Here is a 22369-nt window from a genome sequence, read left to right as displayed (position 1 = left end):
CAATATTTCAGCCATATTGATACACTCTCTCAAAAAAGAAACGCAACCCCTATCTAAATATCTGACATCATTTCTAGAATAAAGATGGTGAATGTAAATTAGAATTTTCTTCAAAATACTGTTAATACGTTCCCATCTGATCAGTATAAGCTCCCAAACGGAACCATTTTCACACATGATGACCTTTGTATCCGTGTTATTTGAGAAAGTGCGAAATTGTCATGTACAAAATGCTAAAAGCCTGTTGCACGTGCAAATCGTTGAAAACACAGTTCATGTAGAGGGTTTTAAAAGCACGCGTAGTTTGTAATTTTTCTCTCATAATTTGCTCTGCAAATCAAGTTCGAAAATGCCCCGTTTGAGTACAGCAAATCGAAATATTGCCATTGGTCGCATTGAGGCCGGGGAAAGCTTTGGAACAGTTGCCCGTCATCTAAACGTACACAAAACAACAATCTCAATGACTTTGGAATCGTTACACACAGTTCCATGCAATTGAAGATCGTCCCAGGAGCGGTAGACCTAGGATCACCACACCGGCTCAGGATCGCTTTATTCGACTCCAGCCACCTACGTAATCGGCATGCCACACCCACCATCACTGCAACACAGGTGCCAGGTTTGAGGAGAGTATCGGCCCAAACCATCAGGAACCGTTTACATGAGGCAAATTTACGTGCAAGAAGACCAGTTGTTGGGCCCGTCTTGAACGCCAACATCGACGCCAACGTCTCAGGTGGTGTACTAACGTAAGGAGATGGACCCTAAGAAACTGGAGAAGAGTCTGGTTTAGTGACGAGTCTCGTTTCTTCTTCAACGACGTGACGGTAGACAACGTGTCTATAGACGAGCAAATGAACGTTTTGCACCGAACTGCGTTCGACAGGTCGACAGATTTGGAGGAGGAAGCATCATGGTATGGGGAGCCATGTCTTACAACCAACGGTCAGACTTGGTCATCATTCGTGGCAATTTGACGGCACAACGGTACATTGATGACGTCTTACAGCCACATCTTCTGCCGATAATCGACCAACAGAGGGAGTTGTTTCAACATGACAGCTCATACAGCTCATACAGCTCGTGCAACAGTGGCATTCCTACAGAATTCAAACGTCAACGTGATGCCGTGGCCCTCCAGATCGCCAGACATCAATCCTATCGAACATCTGTGGGACCAGCTGGATCGTCGTGTTCGTGCACGTACACCACAACCGCACACGTTGGTTGAACTGGCCGCAGCACTCCAGGAAGAGTGGAGAGCAATCCCCCAGGAAAACATCCGCCGTCTGATTTGTTCTGTTCCGAGGAGGTGCACTGCTGTGATTAGAGCTCGTGGCTCTACAACGAGATACTGAAGACAACGCCCCCTAGCGTAAATTGAGAGTTCGATACTGACCTGCATTAACTGTTACCTTATACCGTGCTGACCTAAGGTTCACCATGTCAAATTTCATGGCATTATCTTTAAAAATACAAATGTAATAACCAGTTAAAATTGATATAAACATTACCAAAAAAAAAAACAGGGTTGCGTTTCTTTTTGAGAGTGTATATTACGTATTTCTACTTTATTGAAATAACAATACAAAACAGCCTCTTGTTGACATGTGAATACAAAAATAATTCGCTTATACATTATACCGATTCATCCATATTCATATGAATTCAGTCTGAACTGATAAATAGCTTTTTAACTGGATTAGTTACTGTCACCCATGCTATTTAATGTTTATGAAACAACCTATCAACGAGTGCAGAAAATTGATTTATAGAAAAATGTTAACAACATTTGCAATCAACATCATATGTAATTTTCAGTTCTAATTTTTTACCATAACTCTTAATTAGTCAGATATATTTCAACTGTGGGTTGCAGCTAGGTTAGCTGATATAGAGCTTGATAACAAAAAAAGGTAAATCAATGTGAATACGTCATAAAATGTGTATGAGGCGGTGGGGTAGCCTAATGGTTAAAGCGTTCGCTCGTCAAGCCGAAAGCCCGGGTTCGATTCCCCACATGGGTACAACGATGTGAGGCCTATGTCTGGTGTTCCCTGCCGTGCTAAAAGCGACGTAAAACCCGAATTAGACTCAACCTTACAAAAGTACTCAGAATCTTTACTTACTGAGAAAGTGTTATCTCAAATATAACATATATTACACTTGCTGAACCAGCTTCGATTCGCAGCGCAACTGTGGTTATCATGGGTGAGTAGGTTTAGTTTTACGCTGCACTCAGAAATATTCCAGCTTTATGGCGGCGGTCTGTAAATAATCGAGTGTGGACCAGACAATCCAGTGATCAACAGCATGAGCATTGATCTACGCAATTGGGAACCGATGACATGTGGCAAACTAAGCCAGCGAGCCTGACCCGATCCCAGTTGCATCTTACGACAAGCATGGGTTACTGAAGATCAATATTCTAACCCGTGGCAACCAAGCCAGCGAGCCTGACCACCCGATCCCGTTAGTCGCCTCTTACGACAAGCATGGGTTACAGAAGATCAATATTCTAACCCGGACCTTCACGGGTCGGTTATTATGAGTTAATGTCACATGACACATCCCAACTAAACGTTATACTTTTGTCGTTAGCAGCGAGATTAGATGTACAAGTCAAGTCTTTACGTTCCTTATTTTCAGCCATTAAAAAGTTAATTCATTTTACACAGTTTGGAATAAATGTAATAATATTTATGACTGGGTAGTTTCCCCTCTCTTTCAAATGCATAAGAAGATAGTGGAATTCGTCACCTGTGTTACACCATTCGCCCCTTCCCGTAACCTCCAAGGTCACTGTTCGGCTTGTTCTGGAATAACACGAGTTGGTCACGAATGATGTCACTCAACTGGCAAAGTTTCCTTAATTTAAAGGTATTGTCTTTTATATGTCTGTTTCAAGCGGTGAATAGTGATGGGATGCTCCTGACTTACTTCATTTGTATTAAATGGTGTTTAAAATTGAAACAGTCATTTATTCAATTCTGTACATGAAAACTTTGTAAATTATATCCACGACATAATCGGGATGTCCTTGATTATGAATATTGTGTGGTATCTACATGTAACTGGGATTGTGATCCTCAAGTATTCGTTTCATGGGTGTTATATATTTTTTCCCGTTAAATTATGACAAAATCGAATACATTTATTACGAAATCGGATTCCACGTTTGATTTTGCTTGCATTTGCTTTAAAAAAGATGGCACTTTTCCCGTATTGAATGTGTTCGCACCTCGCAAAGTCAGTTATCACCTTTGACTCCGGAATATGAATATAGGGATAAGAACAACGTGTACAGTCAGTGGCAAAATTTGGCCATTTTCCGTAGAATGAATGTGAGGCATTGGCCAGTTGATACATATTCATTCACTAAAGAGATTTGTATCTGAGTCCACTTCGGTTCTTCGCAGTGCAACCTTCTCGCCGTCTGTCAAGAACAGTAGTCCAACTTTCTCCAGTCGCACCCCTTTTGTTTCCGGCATGAATATCAGTATGTAAATAGCAGCAAGTAAGGCGCACCCCGCATACAGCCAGAACATACCTTGAAATAAGAGTGAGTGAGTGAGTTAAAGTTTATAGTCACAGCGGCAATATTGCAGCCATATCGCGACTAAACATAGTTATAAATTCATGATAAATACACAAATTAAAGTATTTAAGATAATTTTGCTACATGCATGGGCGCCCCCCGGATTGACATCATCCCTTCAGCCGTTGGTGATTGTAGGAGAATTTAGCCAGAAATTAAAAGCACAAATATACTAAGATTTAAAATATTTGCAGCTTAATTTACCTCGCATGTTTTGAGACTTATGTAAATCTTGAAATCAGAAATGTTACATGATGTATTGAAACATATTTTTTATGTGCACAGTGTACTCTAAGGAAAGTCTACTAGACATTTTTAATGGTTTGGAGATTTCACTAAACAAAAGCAGTGTATAATCTTACATGTTTCAAATTATAAGCCCATCTTGTTGCAAAATGGGGACGTTCATGCTCCAGATGTTGGTTTGTGTGTACGCCGCACTCAGCAATGTTCCAGCTATATGGCGGTGGTTTGAACTAATCGAGTTTGGACCAGGCAATCAAGTGATCAACAGCATGACCATCTGTCTACGCAAATGGGATACGATGACATGTGTCTACCAAGTCAGCGAGCCAGACAACCCGATCCTGTTAGTCGCTTCTTATGACAAGCATGGGTTGCTGAAGACTAAATCTAACCTGGATCTTCAAAGGTAATTCATTCTGTAAGTTTTCAGGCATTTACGTATTCCAGAAAACAAAAATGGAGGGTGTAAATCCCTGGTTGACAATGTTTCTTGGTGTCCAAGTGTTCATTAGTTTCACAAAAAGTAGAAGTTTTAGACATGAATGATGTTGGGACATACCTTCTCATAAAAGGGCATCATTTATTTTGTGTGTGTTTCACGTAGCCACAAAATTCTGAACATCGGTCGGTCGGTCGAAACAAACAGAAAACAACAAAACCCCACAACAACCTTAATAAAGACAAAATTATCTGAATAATGTTCTTGATTCTCATTTATTGTAATTCTTATTACAATTTCTCGCGTTCTTTGGACTTGTGGCAGCGACTGATTAAAAGATAAACATTTTACATGACGAGGCGGTACGTTTTAGGTTCGAGTCGGCGGTGTTGGAATGAAGAAAACAAGTTTTTTTCTGGCGTCTGCAATAAACTTAGAAGGGTCGGTGGGGCAATGAGAAACACAGAAAATAAAGTGCTGCCCTTACTAAAATACTGATCAAGTCGTTAAACCAAACTAGGGTCACTCACGACGGGAAGCCTGATATCACTTACCATATACAGTGATAGCTTCAGCCACAGTCAGAAAGGTGAAACAGACAAGGTCTGACTCATCCATATAGCTGCAGTAGCTATGGAACTACATGTGCCACGTGCCCACATAGGGAATATTTCAGCTATCACGACATAGATAACACCAACACCCTGAAACACAAATTACTCTTTTAAAACAGCCATGTAGGTTTACCATTAGAATACAATGGTCTTGAAGATAAGCAACTCACAAAATTTAAATGTTGTAGCATGTAGAGTGAGTGAGTGAGTGAGTGAGTGAAAATTTAACGTCACATCGGCAATATCTCAGCCATATCGTGACGAAAACAATTTAGACAATGAAAAATGAAAACATTTTGGAGAGTAAAACCTGTCGACGATGGACAGTAAAAATACTAGAATATCACATATATGAACATAAAACTAGCATGTCAAACTAAAAGATTTTAATTAAAGAAGACAATACAGCATATAAAACACGGGCTATAGATCGCCAACAACTGAAGGTAGATCACCATACTAGGGACCATGGGGACTTACATTACCTTTTGCTACCTGCATGGAGCCTAGCTGGATTTACACCATCCCTTCAGCCGTCGGCGATGACAGGATAATTAGCCGAAATTTAAAATAACAAAAATACTACGTTTAAAAAACTTGGAACGTGAAAATGTTACTTTGAAAGTTTGAGGACAATAATTTTGCGCTACTTCAACCCCCTTTGAGGATACAGCCACTAACAATCTAAGTTGATAATCTTTACTACCAATTATAAAACTTTACAAAACGTATATCAAAATTCATTTAACAAATCTATCGCTTTTAAAAAATCAATGATTAAATGATGATTAACTTTATTAAAAAGGTCCTTTACTGTTTTGATCTTGAAATACTTATCCCTTATGACGGAGAATTCAACACAGTGAAGCAGGACATGCTTGACCGTGGTTGTCTCATCAAAAGGGATACAAAACGGAGGATCCTCACCTCTTCAAAAAGGTATGCATGAGTATATCTTGTGTGGCCAATACGACATCGTCGCATGATGACCTCTTCAAATCTGGACTGGCAACCCAAGTAATTGTAACCAATATAGGGTTTTAATTCATGCAATTTGTTGATACCTACTTAGGCGTCCCACTTCTTTTGCATCAGACCACGGATGTAGGTTCTAATGCTAGCTTTATAATCACAGTATGGAATAAGAAGTGGTGTCACAGATTTATTGAGTGCTGCCTTGGCAGCAAGATCAGCCATTGTATTCCCAGAAATGCCAACGTGGCTGGGTAACCAACAAAAGACGATGTCGCATTGGCCAGTAGCAAGCTCATTATACAATTCAATAATTTCTAATAAAAGTGGATGTTTACAAGAAAGACTTTTAATAGCCTGAAGGCGCGAAAGAGAATTGGAAAAGATTAGGTATTGATTATATTTACGGTGTTTATTAATATATTTAAGAGCTGTTAATATGGCGTTAGCTTCTGCTGTGAAAATAGAGCTGTTATTTGGTAGTCGAGAAGATGTACCATGTAGAGAATACCATAGGTCACCAGTTAAAGGGTCATGAGCTCATCGTTTTACTGTTTACGGATACACAATAAATTTTACTAAATAAGGTGTGCATCGTTTACACAATACAGAAACTCAGAAAACAGAATAATAAATAGTACAGAAAACAAAAAAACTGATTCCTGTCACAAATTCTTTACCAGAGCCATATACAGCCAGATATAGCGAAGAACCAATCACTGGAATCCATTTATAATCACTTGGGCAGGATTGTGTCTCCAGGGTGAAGTCTGAACTGTTAAAAGAGACGGAGGAAGAGCATCTCCCCGCTGTAGCACTGCCGTTTACCGACAAGGGTACACACGAGGCTCTTGAGAGTACGTCGTAGCAGAAGCCACATTGTGAAGAGTCGATGCATTGCTCACATGTTCTAAAAAGATATATATATGTTGACATAGTAAAGATGTAATGGCTTTTGTCCTTGTGACTATGGAGATGAAATATACTGTTTTCATGTGCACCTGCTAATTGTAATAAATGCAGTTATTATCAAAAATGACTACGGTAGCAACATGTGTGACAAGAATCTGCTCAGTTAGCGAAACAATGCCATAACGGCATATATGTAAGGGGGGAAAATATAGTCAAGTTGAATAAGGACTAGAGAAAACTATAATATATACTAGGCGTCATTAATAAAGGGTCAAACGATATATAGCACATGCAAAGTGAGTAAATGAGTTTAGTTTTTCGCCGCACTCAGCAATATTCCAGCTATATGGTGGCGGTCTGTAAATAATCGAGTCTGGACCAGACAATCCAGTGATCAACAGCATGAAAATCGATCTGCGCAACTGGGAACCGATGACATGTGGCAACCAACCCAGCGAGCCTGACCACCCGATCCCGTTAGTCGCCTCTTACGACAAGCATGGGTTACTGAAGGTTCATTCTAACCTGGACCTTCACGGGTAGCACATGTAAAGAATAATAGAATTAATAAATAATAGAACTAAGAGTGTCACCACAATGTTTAATGTGTTGAAAAACGTGACACATCGTGACATACAGACAAAAAGTTCAAACAGCACTAGCAAACATCAATTGAATAGACCAACCCCCCAAAATGAAAATAACAAACATGAAGCACTCGGTCATATAATATCTTTTGTACCCTCCTCGCGCGTCCAAGAAATAGGTGCACTTTGTTCTCATGTTCCTTATCAAGTTCATAAAGAAGGCTTGCGGAATCGCATTCCATTCCTCTACTAGAAAATGCGGAGTCCTGGGAGACGTGTGTACACACGTCGACGGAGTTCATCCCAGCGTGCTCAATAGGGTTGAGGTCTGGCAAGCATCCTGGCCACTCCATCCACTCTACACCCTGCTACCTAAGGAATTCCGTGACAATCCTGGCCCTATGAGGCCTAGCGTTGTCTTGCAGTAATGAGGGTCGACCATGAAAGCCATGCTTAGCTTGCAGGAATGGTACTGCTACAGGAGCCAGGATCTCGTCCCGATAACGCTGTCCGGTAAGACTACGTGCAGTGGAGTACGTCTAGTAGGAGTTATCCCTGCCCAAACGGTGAAAGACCCCCTGCCAAATCGGTTATGCGTGGCCAAAGTTGCATCTGTGATTCGCTCTCCATTGCGACGATAAATCTGCCGACCCTCATGGAAGGACATATTGAATCTGCTTTCATCTGTGAATTTGACCACATAAGACCATTGACGTTGATTAGAGCGGCCATGATGTCTACTCCATTTCAAACGCGCCTGCCTGTGACGTGGTGTTAGTGGTGGAACGAACTGCAGGTCGCCTACAGCGGAGTCCTGCTTCCCTAAACGTCGACGAACGGTGCTCCTGGATATCCTTACATTGTTAACATTGAAGTGTTCTGTCTGAAGATCTGCTGCGTTAAGGAACCTCTGGGGCGACCTGGTCGACGTGGTTATTCTACCCACCCATTGGTTTGAAATACCACCAACAGCACTCTGACTCTCATTAAAGCGGACAGCAACCTGCTGCTGAGTTTGCCCAGATTCCAGAAGGCCTATAGCCTGACCCATTTCAACAAGTGTCCGAAAACGTCTCATTTTAAGCTGCGATTTCAAACAGGTACCTGAACAGTGAACGACAGTGAAAAAGCATCAATGCATATGTATTGTCCTTCACTTTCCATGGAAATCATTGACATTAAGTGGCAGGTGGATTTCCACATTGACAATTTGAAACGAAAATGTGCCATTTGTAACAGAATGTATCGGACGTTAAAGAACGTAATAATGACAACGGCCTGTGTGTTTTTCCATAATGTTAAGAAAGTTTGTAAAACATTTAGTTGTATATATTTCAAACAAAAACGAAGATTTAACATCCTTTGAGAAATAGTGTTACCAATAGCTTGACCCTTCATTAATGATGCCGACTATACTTCACTCCATGAAGATCCTGGTTACAATTGGTCTTCAGTAATTCATGCTTGTCAAACAACGTGATCCGGTGGTTATGGCTCGCTTTAGTATACTAATTTACATATGACTGCAATGCAGGGCAAGGCAACACTTTTGTTACCATCTTGTAGAAGTGTTTAGTGTATAATGCAGTGTTTCCGAATATATGTACTCATTTGTGTAACAGTTTATACTGAATGTTCTCTCAAATCCTGTTATGCATTTGATTCCCGAAACCGCGAATTCTGCCTTGGCACTTGTTATCTGAGTTTCATGTTAACATGAAACTATGTCGCTATGTACTCCCTCACAAAAGTTAAGCAACACAAATATTTAGTCTCATTACATTTTCATTTATTGAAATAGCAAATCGTGGAATGATGCAATAGAAAGGTGAAAGATGTATACACACGATTAACAAAATGAAATGAAAGGGTATTGAGCAATAATAGACTTACAAATCATCAAAAGCGTGTACCTGTGAAAAAGTCGTGCAAAATGTGCTGCATTGATGGAGCAAAATGTTAACATTAAGGTTCAAGTCAGTTTTGAACAGTGAAGCAGTGTTCAGTAACGCGAATGACCACCATGAGCACAAATGCAACCTTCTACACGTCTACGCATTAACCAAATGAGCCTTTAAAGTTGCTGTTGTGGAATGTTCTGCCATTCTCTCTGTAACGCCTGCTCAAGGTCATCCAGAGTCTTGGGCGAACATGGAGACCATAAACACGACTTCCAATAATGTCCCAAGCATGTTCAATTGGATTAAGATCAAGTGACTTTGCAGGCCAGTCCATATGTGTGATGTTGTTGATCTAAACAACATCGTTAGCAACTCTTTCTTAGGCATTATCATCCATAAAAATGAAGTTAGGACCCGCTTGTTGCACCAGAGGATTGATTACATGTAGGTTTACACCGATCAGGGTGCATGTGCGAAGAATGGAGCACATTCATGCCACACATTTTGCATGTTGTTTCTGATGGTGGTTGTGTTCGGGTGATGTTATTAATGTTATCAGATAAATCAATTTGACAGTCACTAAAGGTTATGTATTCTTTGAATATTTACCTTTCAGTAACATGTCGCCAAAAATCGCTATCTAGATTGATAAAGATATTACATTGAAAATACTTGTTGCTTAATTTTTTTTTATGAGTATATTTTTTATACAAGTGCCTGTTTAAGCTTGTAATGGCAGTTCTCAAATAGAATTGTTTCGCTGTTTCTTTGCTGTTTAGGGTGAGGTGAGATGAAATAGGGTTTAACGTCGCACTTAAGAATATTTCGCTCATATGACGACGTGCATGCGTGTGTATGTGTGGCTGCTTGTACTAGCCCAGACTTAAGCTGGTTTTATAGTGCTATAGCTCACTGAGATACCATGCAGCAGTTAAGCATGAATATCCCATTCAGACACATTATACTGACTCCGAGCCGACCAGTCCTTGTTGTACCCCTTAATGCCGAGTGCCAGGCAGGGACCAACAAGTGCCATATTTTAACGTCTCTTGGTATGACGCGGCCGGGGATCAAACCCGCGACCTTCCGCTCTCCGGGCGGACGCTCTAACCACTACACCACGGAGGCGGTCTTGCTGTTTAAGACCGCTGTCAGCAATATGACAGATATATTCCGGAGGGCTGTAAATAATATTCGAGTTTGTACTTGACAATCCAGTGGTCAACAACCGCAACATTCGACAAGCACGGGTTGCTGAAGACCAATTCTAACCCGCGTCTTTACCGGTACTAAACCAGAATTGACTTAGAAAGAGAATGTCATCCGCAAAGTAGATTTTGAATAAATGTATCATTCAGACTCATTACCTGAAATTACACATGGGTGTAGACGTAGCGTTATTGATGGCTATCTGAATGTCATCGCTGACAGCGGGAGAATTAGTTGCTGAGAGGAAGAAACCAAGTCCAAGAATAACCAAGGCAATCAACTGACCTAGTGACAACAGAATACAGCAATTATTGATATTAGTTGCCACAACACTCTCATGTCTTCACGATTGAAAATACGGTTAATACTTTTCATCGAGTTAAACAAAGACGAGTTAAACAGTACATAGTATTCCCAGAAATTATTGAGAAAATCTTTGTTTCCTAATACTGATAATAGGATTTTAAAATAGGTGTTACATTATGTGGTAAGGTACTCAATATGGGAGGCAAGTCTTGTAGGCTTATGAATTTTCCTTATTACATCAAGAGTTATCTCCCCTGGTGTAGCAGACGGCTTCCTTTGTTGACATGACAGATTTGACCGCAGAAGAGAAAAGAAAGCTGGTTCTAGATGATTTTGAGTAGGGTGTGACTAATGCAAAAGAGTTAGCTGGTAGACATGACATTCCTCTGTCTACAGTATACAGAACTTTGAAGATTATTCAGTAAGGAGTTGGGAGTGAGCACAAGACAGGGACAGGGAGGCCAAGGAAGTTCAGTACTACGGATCGCCGGTGATTTGGTGAGATTGTGAGTGGGGGAAAATTAAAAAACCGTTGAGAATATCAGACATGAGATGATTAAAAGAGGAAGTCCTCAGGTATTTAATGACAGCCTTAGACAAGAATTACAAAGACTTAACTGGGTGAAAATGCGCGGAATTCCCTCTGGGTGAAAAAGCGCGGAATTCCCTCACCATTAATGAAAGATGCACAGAAAGCAAGACGTTTAAACTACTGTATGGCTCACGAAAATCAAGATTGGGATAATGTTTTCTTTTCTGATGAAAGTTCGGTCTGGCTTTTTTCCGAACTGTGTGGAACTTTGGACAAAGACACCGTGAAGCCTATCTACCAAAACATAGCCCGTAATTTCACACGTGGGCTGGGATATCGTCACGTGGAGTGACAACGTTGTGCATTTTCACTGGAAATTTGACGAATGAACGATATGTTGACATATTAATTGGTCACCTCCTTCCAACGGCCCGAACACTGTATGAAGATAATTGGAGCTTCCAGCATGATAACGACCCAAAACACACTGCGGGCGACACAAAACAGTGGTTGTCGGACGAAAATGTTCAAGTTTTAGACTGGCCCAGCAACAGCCCTGATCTTAACCCTATTGAGAATGTGTGGGGACTAATGAAGGACAGAATAAACCAAAAAGGACTTAGAAATATAGAGGATATAAAGAAAGAAATGGTCGAATACTGGGATACGCTGCCACACGAATTCCTACAAACTTTGATCAGTAGTGTACCTAGGTCAGTCATGCATTGCAGGGCAAGGAGGTCTCACAAAGTACTGAACAGACACTTAGACTGTAAGAGAATCAGTAAAACTTCTAAAGTTTATATATACTGAGTCAAAAAAGAAACTTCACATTCTTTCTTTAGGGCACTATAAAAGAACAAGAGATGGTTAAATTGTTATTATTTCATTGCTGAGATCTGTGTAGTGTACTCGATACACTGACAGTGCCATAATCAGTTCCATTAGGCAACCTCGCCGTTCCAAAACATGGGTATACAGAATGTCAAGTCACAAGAATAAAAATGCGAAATTTCTCAGTTCAATATCGTGTATGGCCGCCCCGCGCATTCACCACTGCCAAACACCGTCTCCTCATCGACTGCCTGATGCTTGTGAACACGTGGTTGGGGATTCTGCGCCATTGCTCTTGCAAGGCAGCGCCACGTTCTTGCAAATTCTGACCACGAAGCCTTCTCCCAAAGTGCATCCCAAACGTGCTCTATTGGATTAAGGTCAGGGGACCTCAATGGCCAGTCCATGACGTTGATTCCAGCATTTTGAAGGAAATTTCGTGTCAACATCGCGGTATGCGGCCGAGCATTATCATGCTGGAACTGTAGACCTGAGCCATGAGCCGCCATGAACGGAACGAGTTCAGGGGTGAGCACCTGGTCGCGGTAAGAAGCAGCTGTGAGGTTTCCACGGATGATCAGAAGTCGGGAATGGTTGTTCCCACAGAAAGCACCCCACACCATGCAACTTCCGGCCCCGAATCTGTCGACTTCCTGTACACAACATTGGGAAACCGTTCACGACGTCGTCTCCAGACTCAATGCCTGCCGTCCGCGAATCTGAGGGTAAACCTGGATTCATCGCTAAAGACGACTCGATTCCAGTCTCTCTGGGTCCATCGGAGGTGACGTTGGGCCCACAGCAGACGTTGACGTTGATGAAACGGCGTCAATATTGGCCCAAGATATGGACGTCGAGAATGGAGATTGGCAGCCCGCAACCGATTTCGAATGGTCTGTGAGGACAGTCGACCTCTAAACATCTCAGCCCTGGTTCGTGTAGCCGGCAGAAATCTGTCACGTAGGTGACGTAGGACGATTTGACGGTCTTCTGCTCGTGACGACCCGACCTTGTGCGATCAGAAGTGGTGCCAGTTTGGTGTAGACGACCTCGCAAGTCATACACAGTACGACGGCTGCATCCCGTTGCTCTTGCGACGTCAATAACTGATCTTCCCGCTTGCAACATGCCAACGGCACGTTCACGTTGCACATTTGAAAATCGTGGCATTTCAAGTACCGTTAGAACTGTGGTTAAAAAGTGTTTTTTCAATTCTTGAGGCCAATGCGAACACGTGCATTTGAAGAAAACTTCGATGCGAAGATCACGTGATCGACTGCACGTGCAAAACCTGATTTGGCACTAACGTCATTTGCACGACGAATGGATGGGTTTGAGTGGGTTTTGCTAACTTTTTTTAGAGTCGAAAGATAGGGATCCCATTTCGGATACATAGATGTATCATCAGAGAAAAATTATTCATTATTTTTCAAATTACATTTTGTGAAGTTTCTTTTTTGACTCAGTATACATGTATTAGATATTTGCCGAAACAACTTTCTCAATAATTCCAGGAAATATTGTATATGAATATGTAACAAACGGATACAAACTTAAGACGACACGGACCTATATTTATACATCTGACAAAGACAGCAAAACGTGCATGGTTATGTCTCAGATCTGCAAAACTGCTAACTGTCTTGACACGCCGCTTACTGATGCACACACACACGGACTGACCTATTTGGGCTCCAAGATACAGATGTTTCCGGCCAAATCTCTCAATCAAGCACGTAACGGCGAAAGATGACACAGCCATTATTACACTAGGTATTGTAGTCATCCATATTGCACGTGCTCCGCTGAATCCTGCTCTTCTGAATATTATCCCCGAGTAGAATCTACAAAAACAAAATTCTCTTAGGTTATAAATTTCCATATTGTCATGTAAATCTCAAGTAGAAATTTTGCTCAAAGACCTCAACTTTTAAATACATCGGGAGGTAATTGAATTCATATTGATTAAGTCATCACAAAATTACTTACATGATTGTCGCCACACCTGTGATCTGTGTTATCATAGCCAGACCAATTCCAAGTATCAATGCTCTACGGACAGGCGGAGTTTTCATCACCCGAGCAATGATAGAGGAACCGTCCCCTGTGCAGCAGTAAAAGATGTATCTTTTTACCTTTGACTTTAACGCCTATTTCTATTTCTATGTTTGTCTCATATTTGGAATTAAGTGGCAAAAGAAACATAATGAGAAAGTGCAGATACTGACCTCTTTGAGTGGCTGTTCTGGCGCCTTCGACTTTATTTACTAGTATATATATATATACAACATATGCAAGCAGAATGTTTCACAATATGTTCAACGATAAAATGGATTAGATATGTCAACAACATTTCAAGCGTTGGGGTTTGTACAGATACATCATACATGTACATGACACAGGGTTTTACGCCTGTTGAGGTAAGGATGCCTCGGATATTTACAAACCATCTTTATGCCATCATTGAATCTTCACTTTCAAGAAAGTTTATATGATGTTTCAATGATTAACATATACTATTTTATTACAAGAAATGCACACACAAATATACTGAACCACAAAAGAAACGTCACTTTTCAAAACCAAATGCCAAATTTGTTCTTGCAAGGTGGTGTTTTTATTATGATTGCACCGTTTTGTTAACATGTTTTTCAATCAAAATTGACATTCATTACCAACATCTGTGTGTTTTCTGATGAAAAAGCATATCGACCAAACGCACCGGAAGAGGCAGACATGGTACAAGGTTCCGTATGACATTCATGAAAATGAAAATGAACGTGCATGTCGTGACAACCCTACCAATGAAAGTGAGTACCAAACTCGCCTGAAATCATTTTTGTTTTGACACAAACACCATGCCAAGACTTACGAGAGACCAGAGGAACAATGTCTTGGGACGATTGCATGCACGGAGGGTAGCCAATCATTTTTATGTTCATGTTAACACAATCTACCGACTGCAGGAGTGGTATCAGGTCAGTAACAGCATCCAAGATCGTCCACGCAGTGGGCGACATTCAGTATTCAGTAACATCGCAACGTCAAGACAGACAGATTGTGGGCCACCATCTTCATGATCGCTTCCCCAGAGCGACGGAAACCGCACGCCATACTATTGGGACTAACAAGACCCTATCGTAGTCCTGTCCTCACCGCTCATCGTCGCCGAAACCGGCTGCAATGGGCAGCTCAGCATCAAAATTGGCGTTATCGACAATGGAGAACTGTGCTGTTTATCCCATGAAAGCCGATATTTTGTTTCGACAGTCGATGGCAGAGTGAGAGTATGGTGAAGGCGTGGGAAACTGTCTTCCAATGAGTGGATTCATGAAAGGGACTCGTGGGGTGGTCCAAGCATCATAGTGTGGGGTGCAATCGGTCTGAAACAGTAAGCTGACACCGTGGTGTTCCAGAATCTTGGTCCAGGATGAAGAAATAACGTGACAGCTGCACGCTATATTGATTAAGTCATAAGACCCCACGTTGTACCACATTTTGGACGTTACAGAAATCACATCTTCCAGCAAGACAACGGTCGTGCCCACACTGCTAAAGCAACATTGGACTTCCTAAGACAACGTGGCATCCAAACCCTACAATAGCTTGCACTCGGTCCGGATTTAAGTCCAATAAAACACCTTTGGGACGAAATTCAAAGAAAGACTGAATGGCCTCCAACCAAGGCCGTCAATTGCGACTGCACTCGATCAGGCATTTTGCAGAGTGTGGACTCATGTGCCTAGAGCCTTCATCAACCGGCTAATTCATTCCATGTACAGACGATGCAACGCTTTCATCGATGCCCATGGAGGCCCCACACGATACTGACTTTGGGGTATCTTAATAGTACCATTTTTGGTGATTTTGTTTGCGTGAACACTAAATGTGATTCCAGAAAATGTGTTGACCATAATTGTCAAGTTTGAACTCAGTCCTCCGTTTTGATTGTTAATTAGAGGGAATTAAAGTGTGTGCTTTGAGAAACCGCTATCAGTGCGACATTTCTTTTGTGGTTCAGTATATAATGAGAATATAATGCACACAAAGACCTCTTTATCGTGCCTTCGACTCTATGTACAATATATACGACGTTTTCAAGCAGAATTTCACAGTTTAATAAACATACCTCCATTAATGTGGGATATTGTGTGTGATGTCAACTCCTTAAGCATTATTAAAAAGCTTTTTCACAAAAACATTAAAGTATGGAACAAGTTTTTATGGATAACAACTTCTTTATTTCGTGAGTGCGACGTTTCGATACAGATTCTTGTACCGTTGTCAAGCAAGAGTGATACATGAAGTGGAGGAGCTGCATATTTATACTGTGTATAACAATGAAACTACATACATTGTAATTGACAAAGGAAACAACATAATTGCCATAATTGGTTAAGCAGTAAGCTGATGAAGCCAGTGAGTACACAAAGGATAGTGAATGGAAGCCAGAGATGTATAAATGCAGGAGTGGTACAATGAAGGAGATGTTTATACCATAGTTGCGATGTTTTTACAATAGATTGGGCTTGGTGGAGGAGTGGATCATACGCTGATGGAATGAAGTATCCTTGGTCACGGTTGATGGTGGGTTTATGGCGTTTGATGTGAATGGCTTCGGACTTCACTAAACGCAAGCTCACCGAAGCCATTCACATCAAACGCCAAATGTATGTAGTTTCATTGTTATACACAGTATAAATATGCAGCTCCTCCACTTCATGTATCACTCGTGCTTGACAACGGTACAAGAATCTGTATCGAAACGTCGCACTCACGAAATAAAGAAGTTGTTATCCATAAAAACCTGTTCCATATTGTACGTCTCAACTTCTAAAATGCCACTCAAACAAGTTAACATTAAAGTTAAACTTCTACTTTGAGAGTTCTTTCGAAGTGAGAACATCTAAGAATCTTAGAAACGAAACTGAAAGAACGAAAGAAACTACGATTGGTCGAATTAATTGACAAATGCGTCACTGTTTAGGGAACAGATTCACAGACCTTCCGTGAAAATCTTCAGGTTTTGACAGAATTAGTATTTTTTCTGCAAGAGTCTAAAGAGTCTGCAAGGTTCCTAAATTGGAACCCTTTAAACATTCAGAATGTTCATTACATTCTCGATTCCATTCTTGTTAAAAAATACCAGATCACTCGGTTTATAAATACGGAAGAGTTATTGTTGAGCTATTTATATAATAGGCTTTTCTCCACTTTCTGAGACCTAGGTACTTCTTATATTACTAGCGTATGTTTACTACTGGAATAAAGTAACTCTGCATTATTTGATGTTAGGACTTTTAATGCAAAAAGATAATATGTGACAGATGTGGTCATTCCTATACCAGAATATGGTGGCTCGTAGGCCAGTCTTGTGATATCAACATCCACATGTGAAAAATGTCACTGTCTCCAATCTCGCTCATTTCTTGTTGAATGTGTGTTGAGACAGCAACACATGCCTGTGCTTGGGTTAATGTAGTTTGTAAATGTCCCTGTCCCTGTCAAACACAGTCAGGTGTGCGAGTTGTACATGTGAAATTGAAATTTGACTGCACGCGCTTGTTGATTACCTGGCTGATCTACCAGCAAGTGGTCCCCCCGTCGTAGGAAATAGCGACCAGTGACAACAAAATGATGATCGTTTGTTAAACGTTTTGATTCGGGTGTCCAAAATTATGAGACAAATCATCAGAGTTGGTCTGTCTATTTCATGTGACTGTGCAAAATTTGGTTTTGTTGTAAGTAATAGATTTTGTGTTAGTGAGCAATTCATCGGTCACACATGTAGCTTTAATATTTACTTTATTTTTTGATAATGCGAAGTTAAGTCAATGATATTCCGGTGTTCAGCCTCTCATGTTTGATGTCACATTTTGACTAAAATGACGACACTGACAATATCAACAAAACGTTTAAAAAACCCAACCTTTATGACGTTTCAACTGTTTTCCTTCTGCAACACTTTTCTTCATGTCATCGAGTTCCTTGGTGATTTCATCCGGGTTACTCCTCAGTTGCTTGAGGACAGCTTCTGCTTCTTCCTCTCTTCCTCTGTCCATGAACCACCGGGGACTCTCGGGAAGGAAGAGGAATCCCACAAAGTGTACAACGTCGATAGCGCAGGAACAAGCAAACATCCATCTTTGGAGAACAGTAAAAAATCTCTTTATTGATGCAACTTTTCATTATTAAAAATTTCCGTGAATAAAGTTAGCGGCGACTAAACTTAGCGAGTTCACGGCTTGAATTGGGACGAGTCGATTGTCATACAGTAGGGGAGATCAATAATTCGCTTGAGAAAAATCAAATAATTGTACTTGCGCACAGTATAAACTGTAATTTTTTTATTTATGCATGCTACTTGTTGCAAATACAAGCGTACTGGTTCCTGAAATAAAGCATTTATGTTGTTGAAAATGTCTTATTTTGTTCATTACATAATCTGTCCCTCAACGGGACGATTCCGAGCTTTTTCCAATAAAAAGACCCCTTCACGCCTTGTGTTCTTGCGCGCCAAACAGATCGGTTTTTAAACGCTTATCAGTCGTACGGTTTTAAAACGCTTATCAGTCGTGCTAGAATGAAGATTATAATAAGACCGCTAACTGTTAAATTTAGCGGTCTTAAATCAACGATAAAGGATCGCAAAATTGAAAACAGAGTAGCTTTATCTTCTAATTACAATATAATCTATGTTACACCAGATAGTTGCAATGGCATTCCTAATATGTTTATTAACATGAAAACATATAGCACTGAGCTGACATTTATTCAGTCCTGAGGAAAACGTACTCACCTCCATGCTTCTGCCCCCATTCCGCTGAAAGCGCCTGCTACAATTGATGACAGGAACACACCCACAGAAATTAAACACTGTGTTAAACTTCCCAGACTCCCTCTGATGTCCACGGGGGCACATTCCGATATGTACATCGGCACCACGAGGGATATAGCTCCTGTAACATATATTATTGCAGCTGCTATATGTATTTATATATGTTTACGTGTTGGCATGGTCACGTATCTTGATGCTATGTTCAATTAGGTTCAATAAGATAAGGTTTTCTTTGGCAGCGTTAAAAAGGTCAAGGTCTTTATAATTAATGGTTGGAGTGGTTAACCTTTACCATATTCGATACAGTATCTAGTTTGTCTTATTTGTTCCCTTCTTAGCAGAATGATTATAGCTATTACAGGACGACTTCGTACACTTCAGACAATGTGTTCGAAAACACATTCAGTGTCTTTAGCAAAGCTTAATTTATCGTGATTCTGATGAGATTAGGCAACAAATATGTTCTTCTGACAAAAATATGGGCTTGCTAATATCACAACATTTATCAAAGAATGAGATAAACTTGTAATCATACAGATTACATTATGAATATATGCTAAAACAGAAGCATGTTACCTCCTCCCAATCCTGCCACGAATCGTCCAACGAGAACCACCTCTTTCGTCGGAGCTGCTGCTGATATGACGGCGCCAATACACACCAACGCATTTGACGCAAGGATCATCTTTTTCCTTCCAAATATTTGGACAGGATACCCAGTTAGAAAAGGTGCAAATGCGCATCCCGCGGTATTGGATGTTGCTATTAATTGCTGCCACAACGTGTCAAGTTGATAGGTATCAACTAGGAATAACATGGCCCCCGAAATAATTGCTTGGTTGTAACCTATCAGAAGGGCTAGAACTGATGCAAACAGTGTCGAGATGTAGACCATCCACGGGTGGCTTTCTGGTGATGTCCTTGTGCTATCCATAGCCATTTCGTTTCAGTCCGTTTTCTTTTTAATCCTTTTCTGTTCCGCCGAACCTATCAGAATTTAGATTTGCAAGTAGACCAAGAGGGAAAAAAGTATCCTAGCTCATATAAGATGTTATTTTACAGATAGTCAATGTGTCTTAGGCAAGCATCTCCTTGGACCGAAGACGATATAGATGTCAGGACCTTTATATGCAGGCCACACCTTTCCTATCATTTCCAGACGGTTCTGGAGTATACATGTGTACAAGCCTACCTCAAGCTGAAACCACATTAAACTTGCTAGGCTCAAGATAACATGATAATAACATAAATTTCATATGGATTTTATATGCACTTCCTGTTAATGACACTAATGTGTGGGTGAGTGATTGACTTTAGTTTTACACCGCTTTTAGAAATATTCCAGCAATATCAGGGCAGGGAACACCAGAAAAGGGCTTTACATATTGTTCCTATGTGAGGAATCGAACTCGGATCTTCGGCGTGATATGCGAACGCTTTAACCACAAGGCTTCCCCACTGCCGTCCGATGTGAAAAGACCTGTCTGATATTAAAACAAATCCCTCTGGCAATATACATTATTTTCCAGTTTTTGAACCTTGACCATGACACGACTGAAGGTTGTTTTAAATATAGAACACCAGGACAAAAGAACACCCACTCTTGCCTATCCTCAGAAACAAACCCCGGTGTAAAGGAAAAACCAGCTGTGAACATTATATGAATGGCTGCAACTGAACAACAGACGTCCGCCAAAAAGGGTATGCATGTCCTGCACAACCCGCACCCACAAAACCCGACCAATAGTTGAAGTATTCTTTACCCGACGACTCACAGCAGCAAACCCGCCAAGCGACGGCGGCCCGCAAACAAACTAGATAACCTAGTAATCCATGAAGCGGAAAATCCAGTCAGACAATTCCCAAACACGACTGCCGTGCAGAAGCACAGATATCTCGATGTGCACAAATATAGAAAAAAATTTGAATACAGATTAGTTTCACAGCACGTAAGGGGTCAGTTTAATGCCTCGGTCCAAACATTTCCTCAGGATTACTAAAACGTTTATACTTGATATGGTATCCTCGATAAAACAGAAAGCACAGAAAAAACTAATGATCGTGCTTATTCTCCAATAAATTGAGTCTGTATTTGCTTTTCAAAAATACTTTAAATTTAATGAAAATGCGACGCAAAGTGAGTATTGAAGAGCTGGTGTGTCGATGTTCGCCTCTCATTAGATTGGTTGGTTGGTTGGTTGTTTAACGCAATATTACAGCTATATGGCGGTTGTCTGTAAATAATCGAATCTGGACCAGACAGTCCAGTGATAACCAGAATGAACATAGATCTACGAAATTGGGATACGATGACATGTGTCAACCAAGTCAGCGAGCCTGAAACCCGATCCCGTTAGTCGCCTCATACGACAAGCATGGGTTGCTGAAGATCAATTCCAACCCGGATCTTCACGGGTCTCAAAAACAGAGTGCACAGGAAAACCTAATGATCGTGCTTATTCTGAAATAAATGCATTTGCGTTTCACAAACACTTTGATGATGGTGTGATGACAACGGTGTATTGAGGATAGTCTGCACACGTTTCTCTTTCATGATACAATGGATATAAATATTTAGTAGCTACAACAGATCATGTACTATTTTATACTACTTTGATCAGAAGGTTCGCCGGTGTATGAGAGTGCTGCAAATGTGCCTGTGCTAAGATCATATTAAAGAATAGGAAAATGACGTTTGGAGTTTAAGATCTAACGCTGTAATTGTCCTGGCAGATAAACATGCTAACGTTACAGAATACGTCTCTTTACAACACACTTAGATGAGGCTGTTACCCACCTTGATCGGATGCAAACTATTCCGTCTACCTTTGGATGTTGTCTGTATGAAGAGTTCGAGGCGCCAGCAACAACAGTGAAGTTGCATAGTATTCACCTTTGTTCTCGATTTAATACTATTGTCAAGCACACAGTCTAGTTTGTGCACGTTTCCCCTTGGGCTGCTCGATTTCTGTAACCTGATACAATGCAAGCTGTAAAACGTTTCCAACAAACGACTGTGCAACTGCATTTATGTAAATAAACCTACTTCCAAGCTACGCAACGTGAATATAACCTTTTAATATGAATATAAGCCGATTTCATCATATTCCGATGCGATTCACTATATTTGACATGTATACGATGTTCCTGTCATCTTTCTGCATGACTTGGAAGTTCTTTACGTAGGTCGATGCTCATTATATCAATAACTCGACTGTCTGGTCCAGACTCGATTACTCGAGAGGGAGAGATTTGAAATTTGGATATTAAATCGACAAGATTACTTTTATGTGATTTTACATTATAAGTATGTGTATATTTTTTATTTTTCCTTAATGGTAGTATATTTGTACGTGTAAGTTGTAGTTTGGTTGCTTGCGA

The 22369-nt window shown here is 40.7% G+C and overlaps 1 protein-coding gene across 1 annotated transcript; it reads right to left on the bottom strand.

Annotated features, from left to right (window-relative positions):
* Positions 1–2960: 2960 nt before the first annotated feature.
* Positions 2961–21871, bottom strand: LOC124272951 (proton myo-inositol cotransporter-like). Its single transcript, XM_046708197.1, has 10 exons — positions 21786–21871; positions 19565–19975; positions 18950–19109; positions 18080–18294; positions 14140–14254; positions 13834–13994; positions 10637–10763; positions 6550–6779; positions 4838–4986; positions 2961–3550 (listed from the first exon to the last, which is right to left on the bottom strand). The coding sequence occupies exons 2-9, from the start codon at positions 19926–19928 to the stop codon at positions 4865–4867; spliced, it is 1494 nt and encodes a 497-aa protein (XP_046564153.1). The 5' UTR covers positions 19929–19975; positions 21786–21871; the 3' UTR covers positions 2961–3550; positions 4838–4864.
* Between the last annotated feature and the right edge of the window lie 498 nt (positions 21872–22369).

The sequence above is a fragment of the Haliotis rubra genome, unplaced genomic scaffold, assembly GCF_003918875.1.
Source record: "Haliotis rubra isolate DU_JTF1 unplaced genomic scaffold, ASM391887v1 Scf1031, whole genome shotgun sequence".
NCBI classification, from domain to species: Eukaryota; Metazoa; Mollusca; class Gastropoda; order Lepetellida; family Haliotidae; genus Haliotis; species Haliotis rubra.
The sequence above is the reverse complement of the archived record's forward strand: the minus strand, read 5'-3'. Positions and strand labels throughout refer to the sequence as shown.

Coding starts and splice junctions, on each gene's coding strand:
- LOC124272951 (XM_046708197.1), bottom strand. CDS start 19,928: ATGGCTATGGATAGCACAAGGACATCACCAGAAAGCCACCCGTGGATG. Junction 10,764..13,833: donor GTATCTTGGAGCCCAAATAG/GTCAGTCCGTGT, acceptor TGTTGTCACTAG/GTCAGTTGATTGCCTTGGTT. Junction 6,780..10,636: donor ACACCCATGTGTAATTTCAG/GTAATGAGTCTG, acceptor ATATCTTTTTAG/AACATGTGAGCAATGCATCG.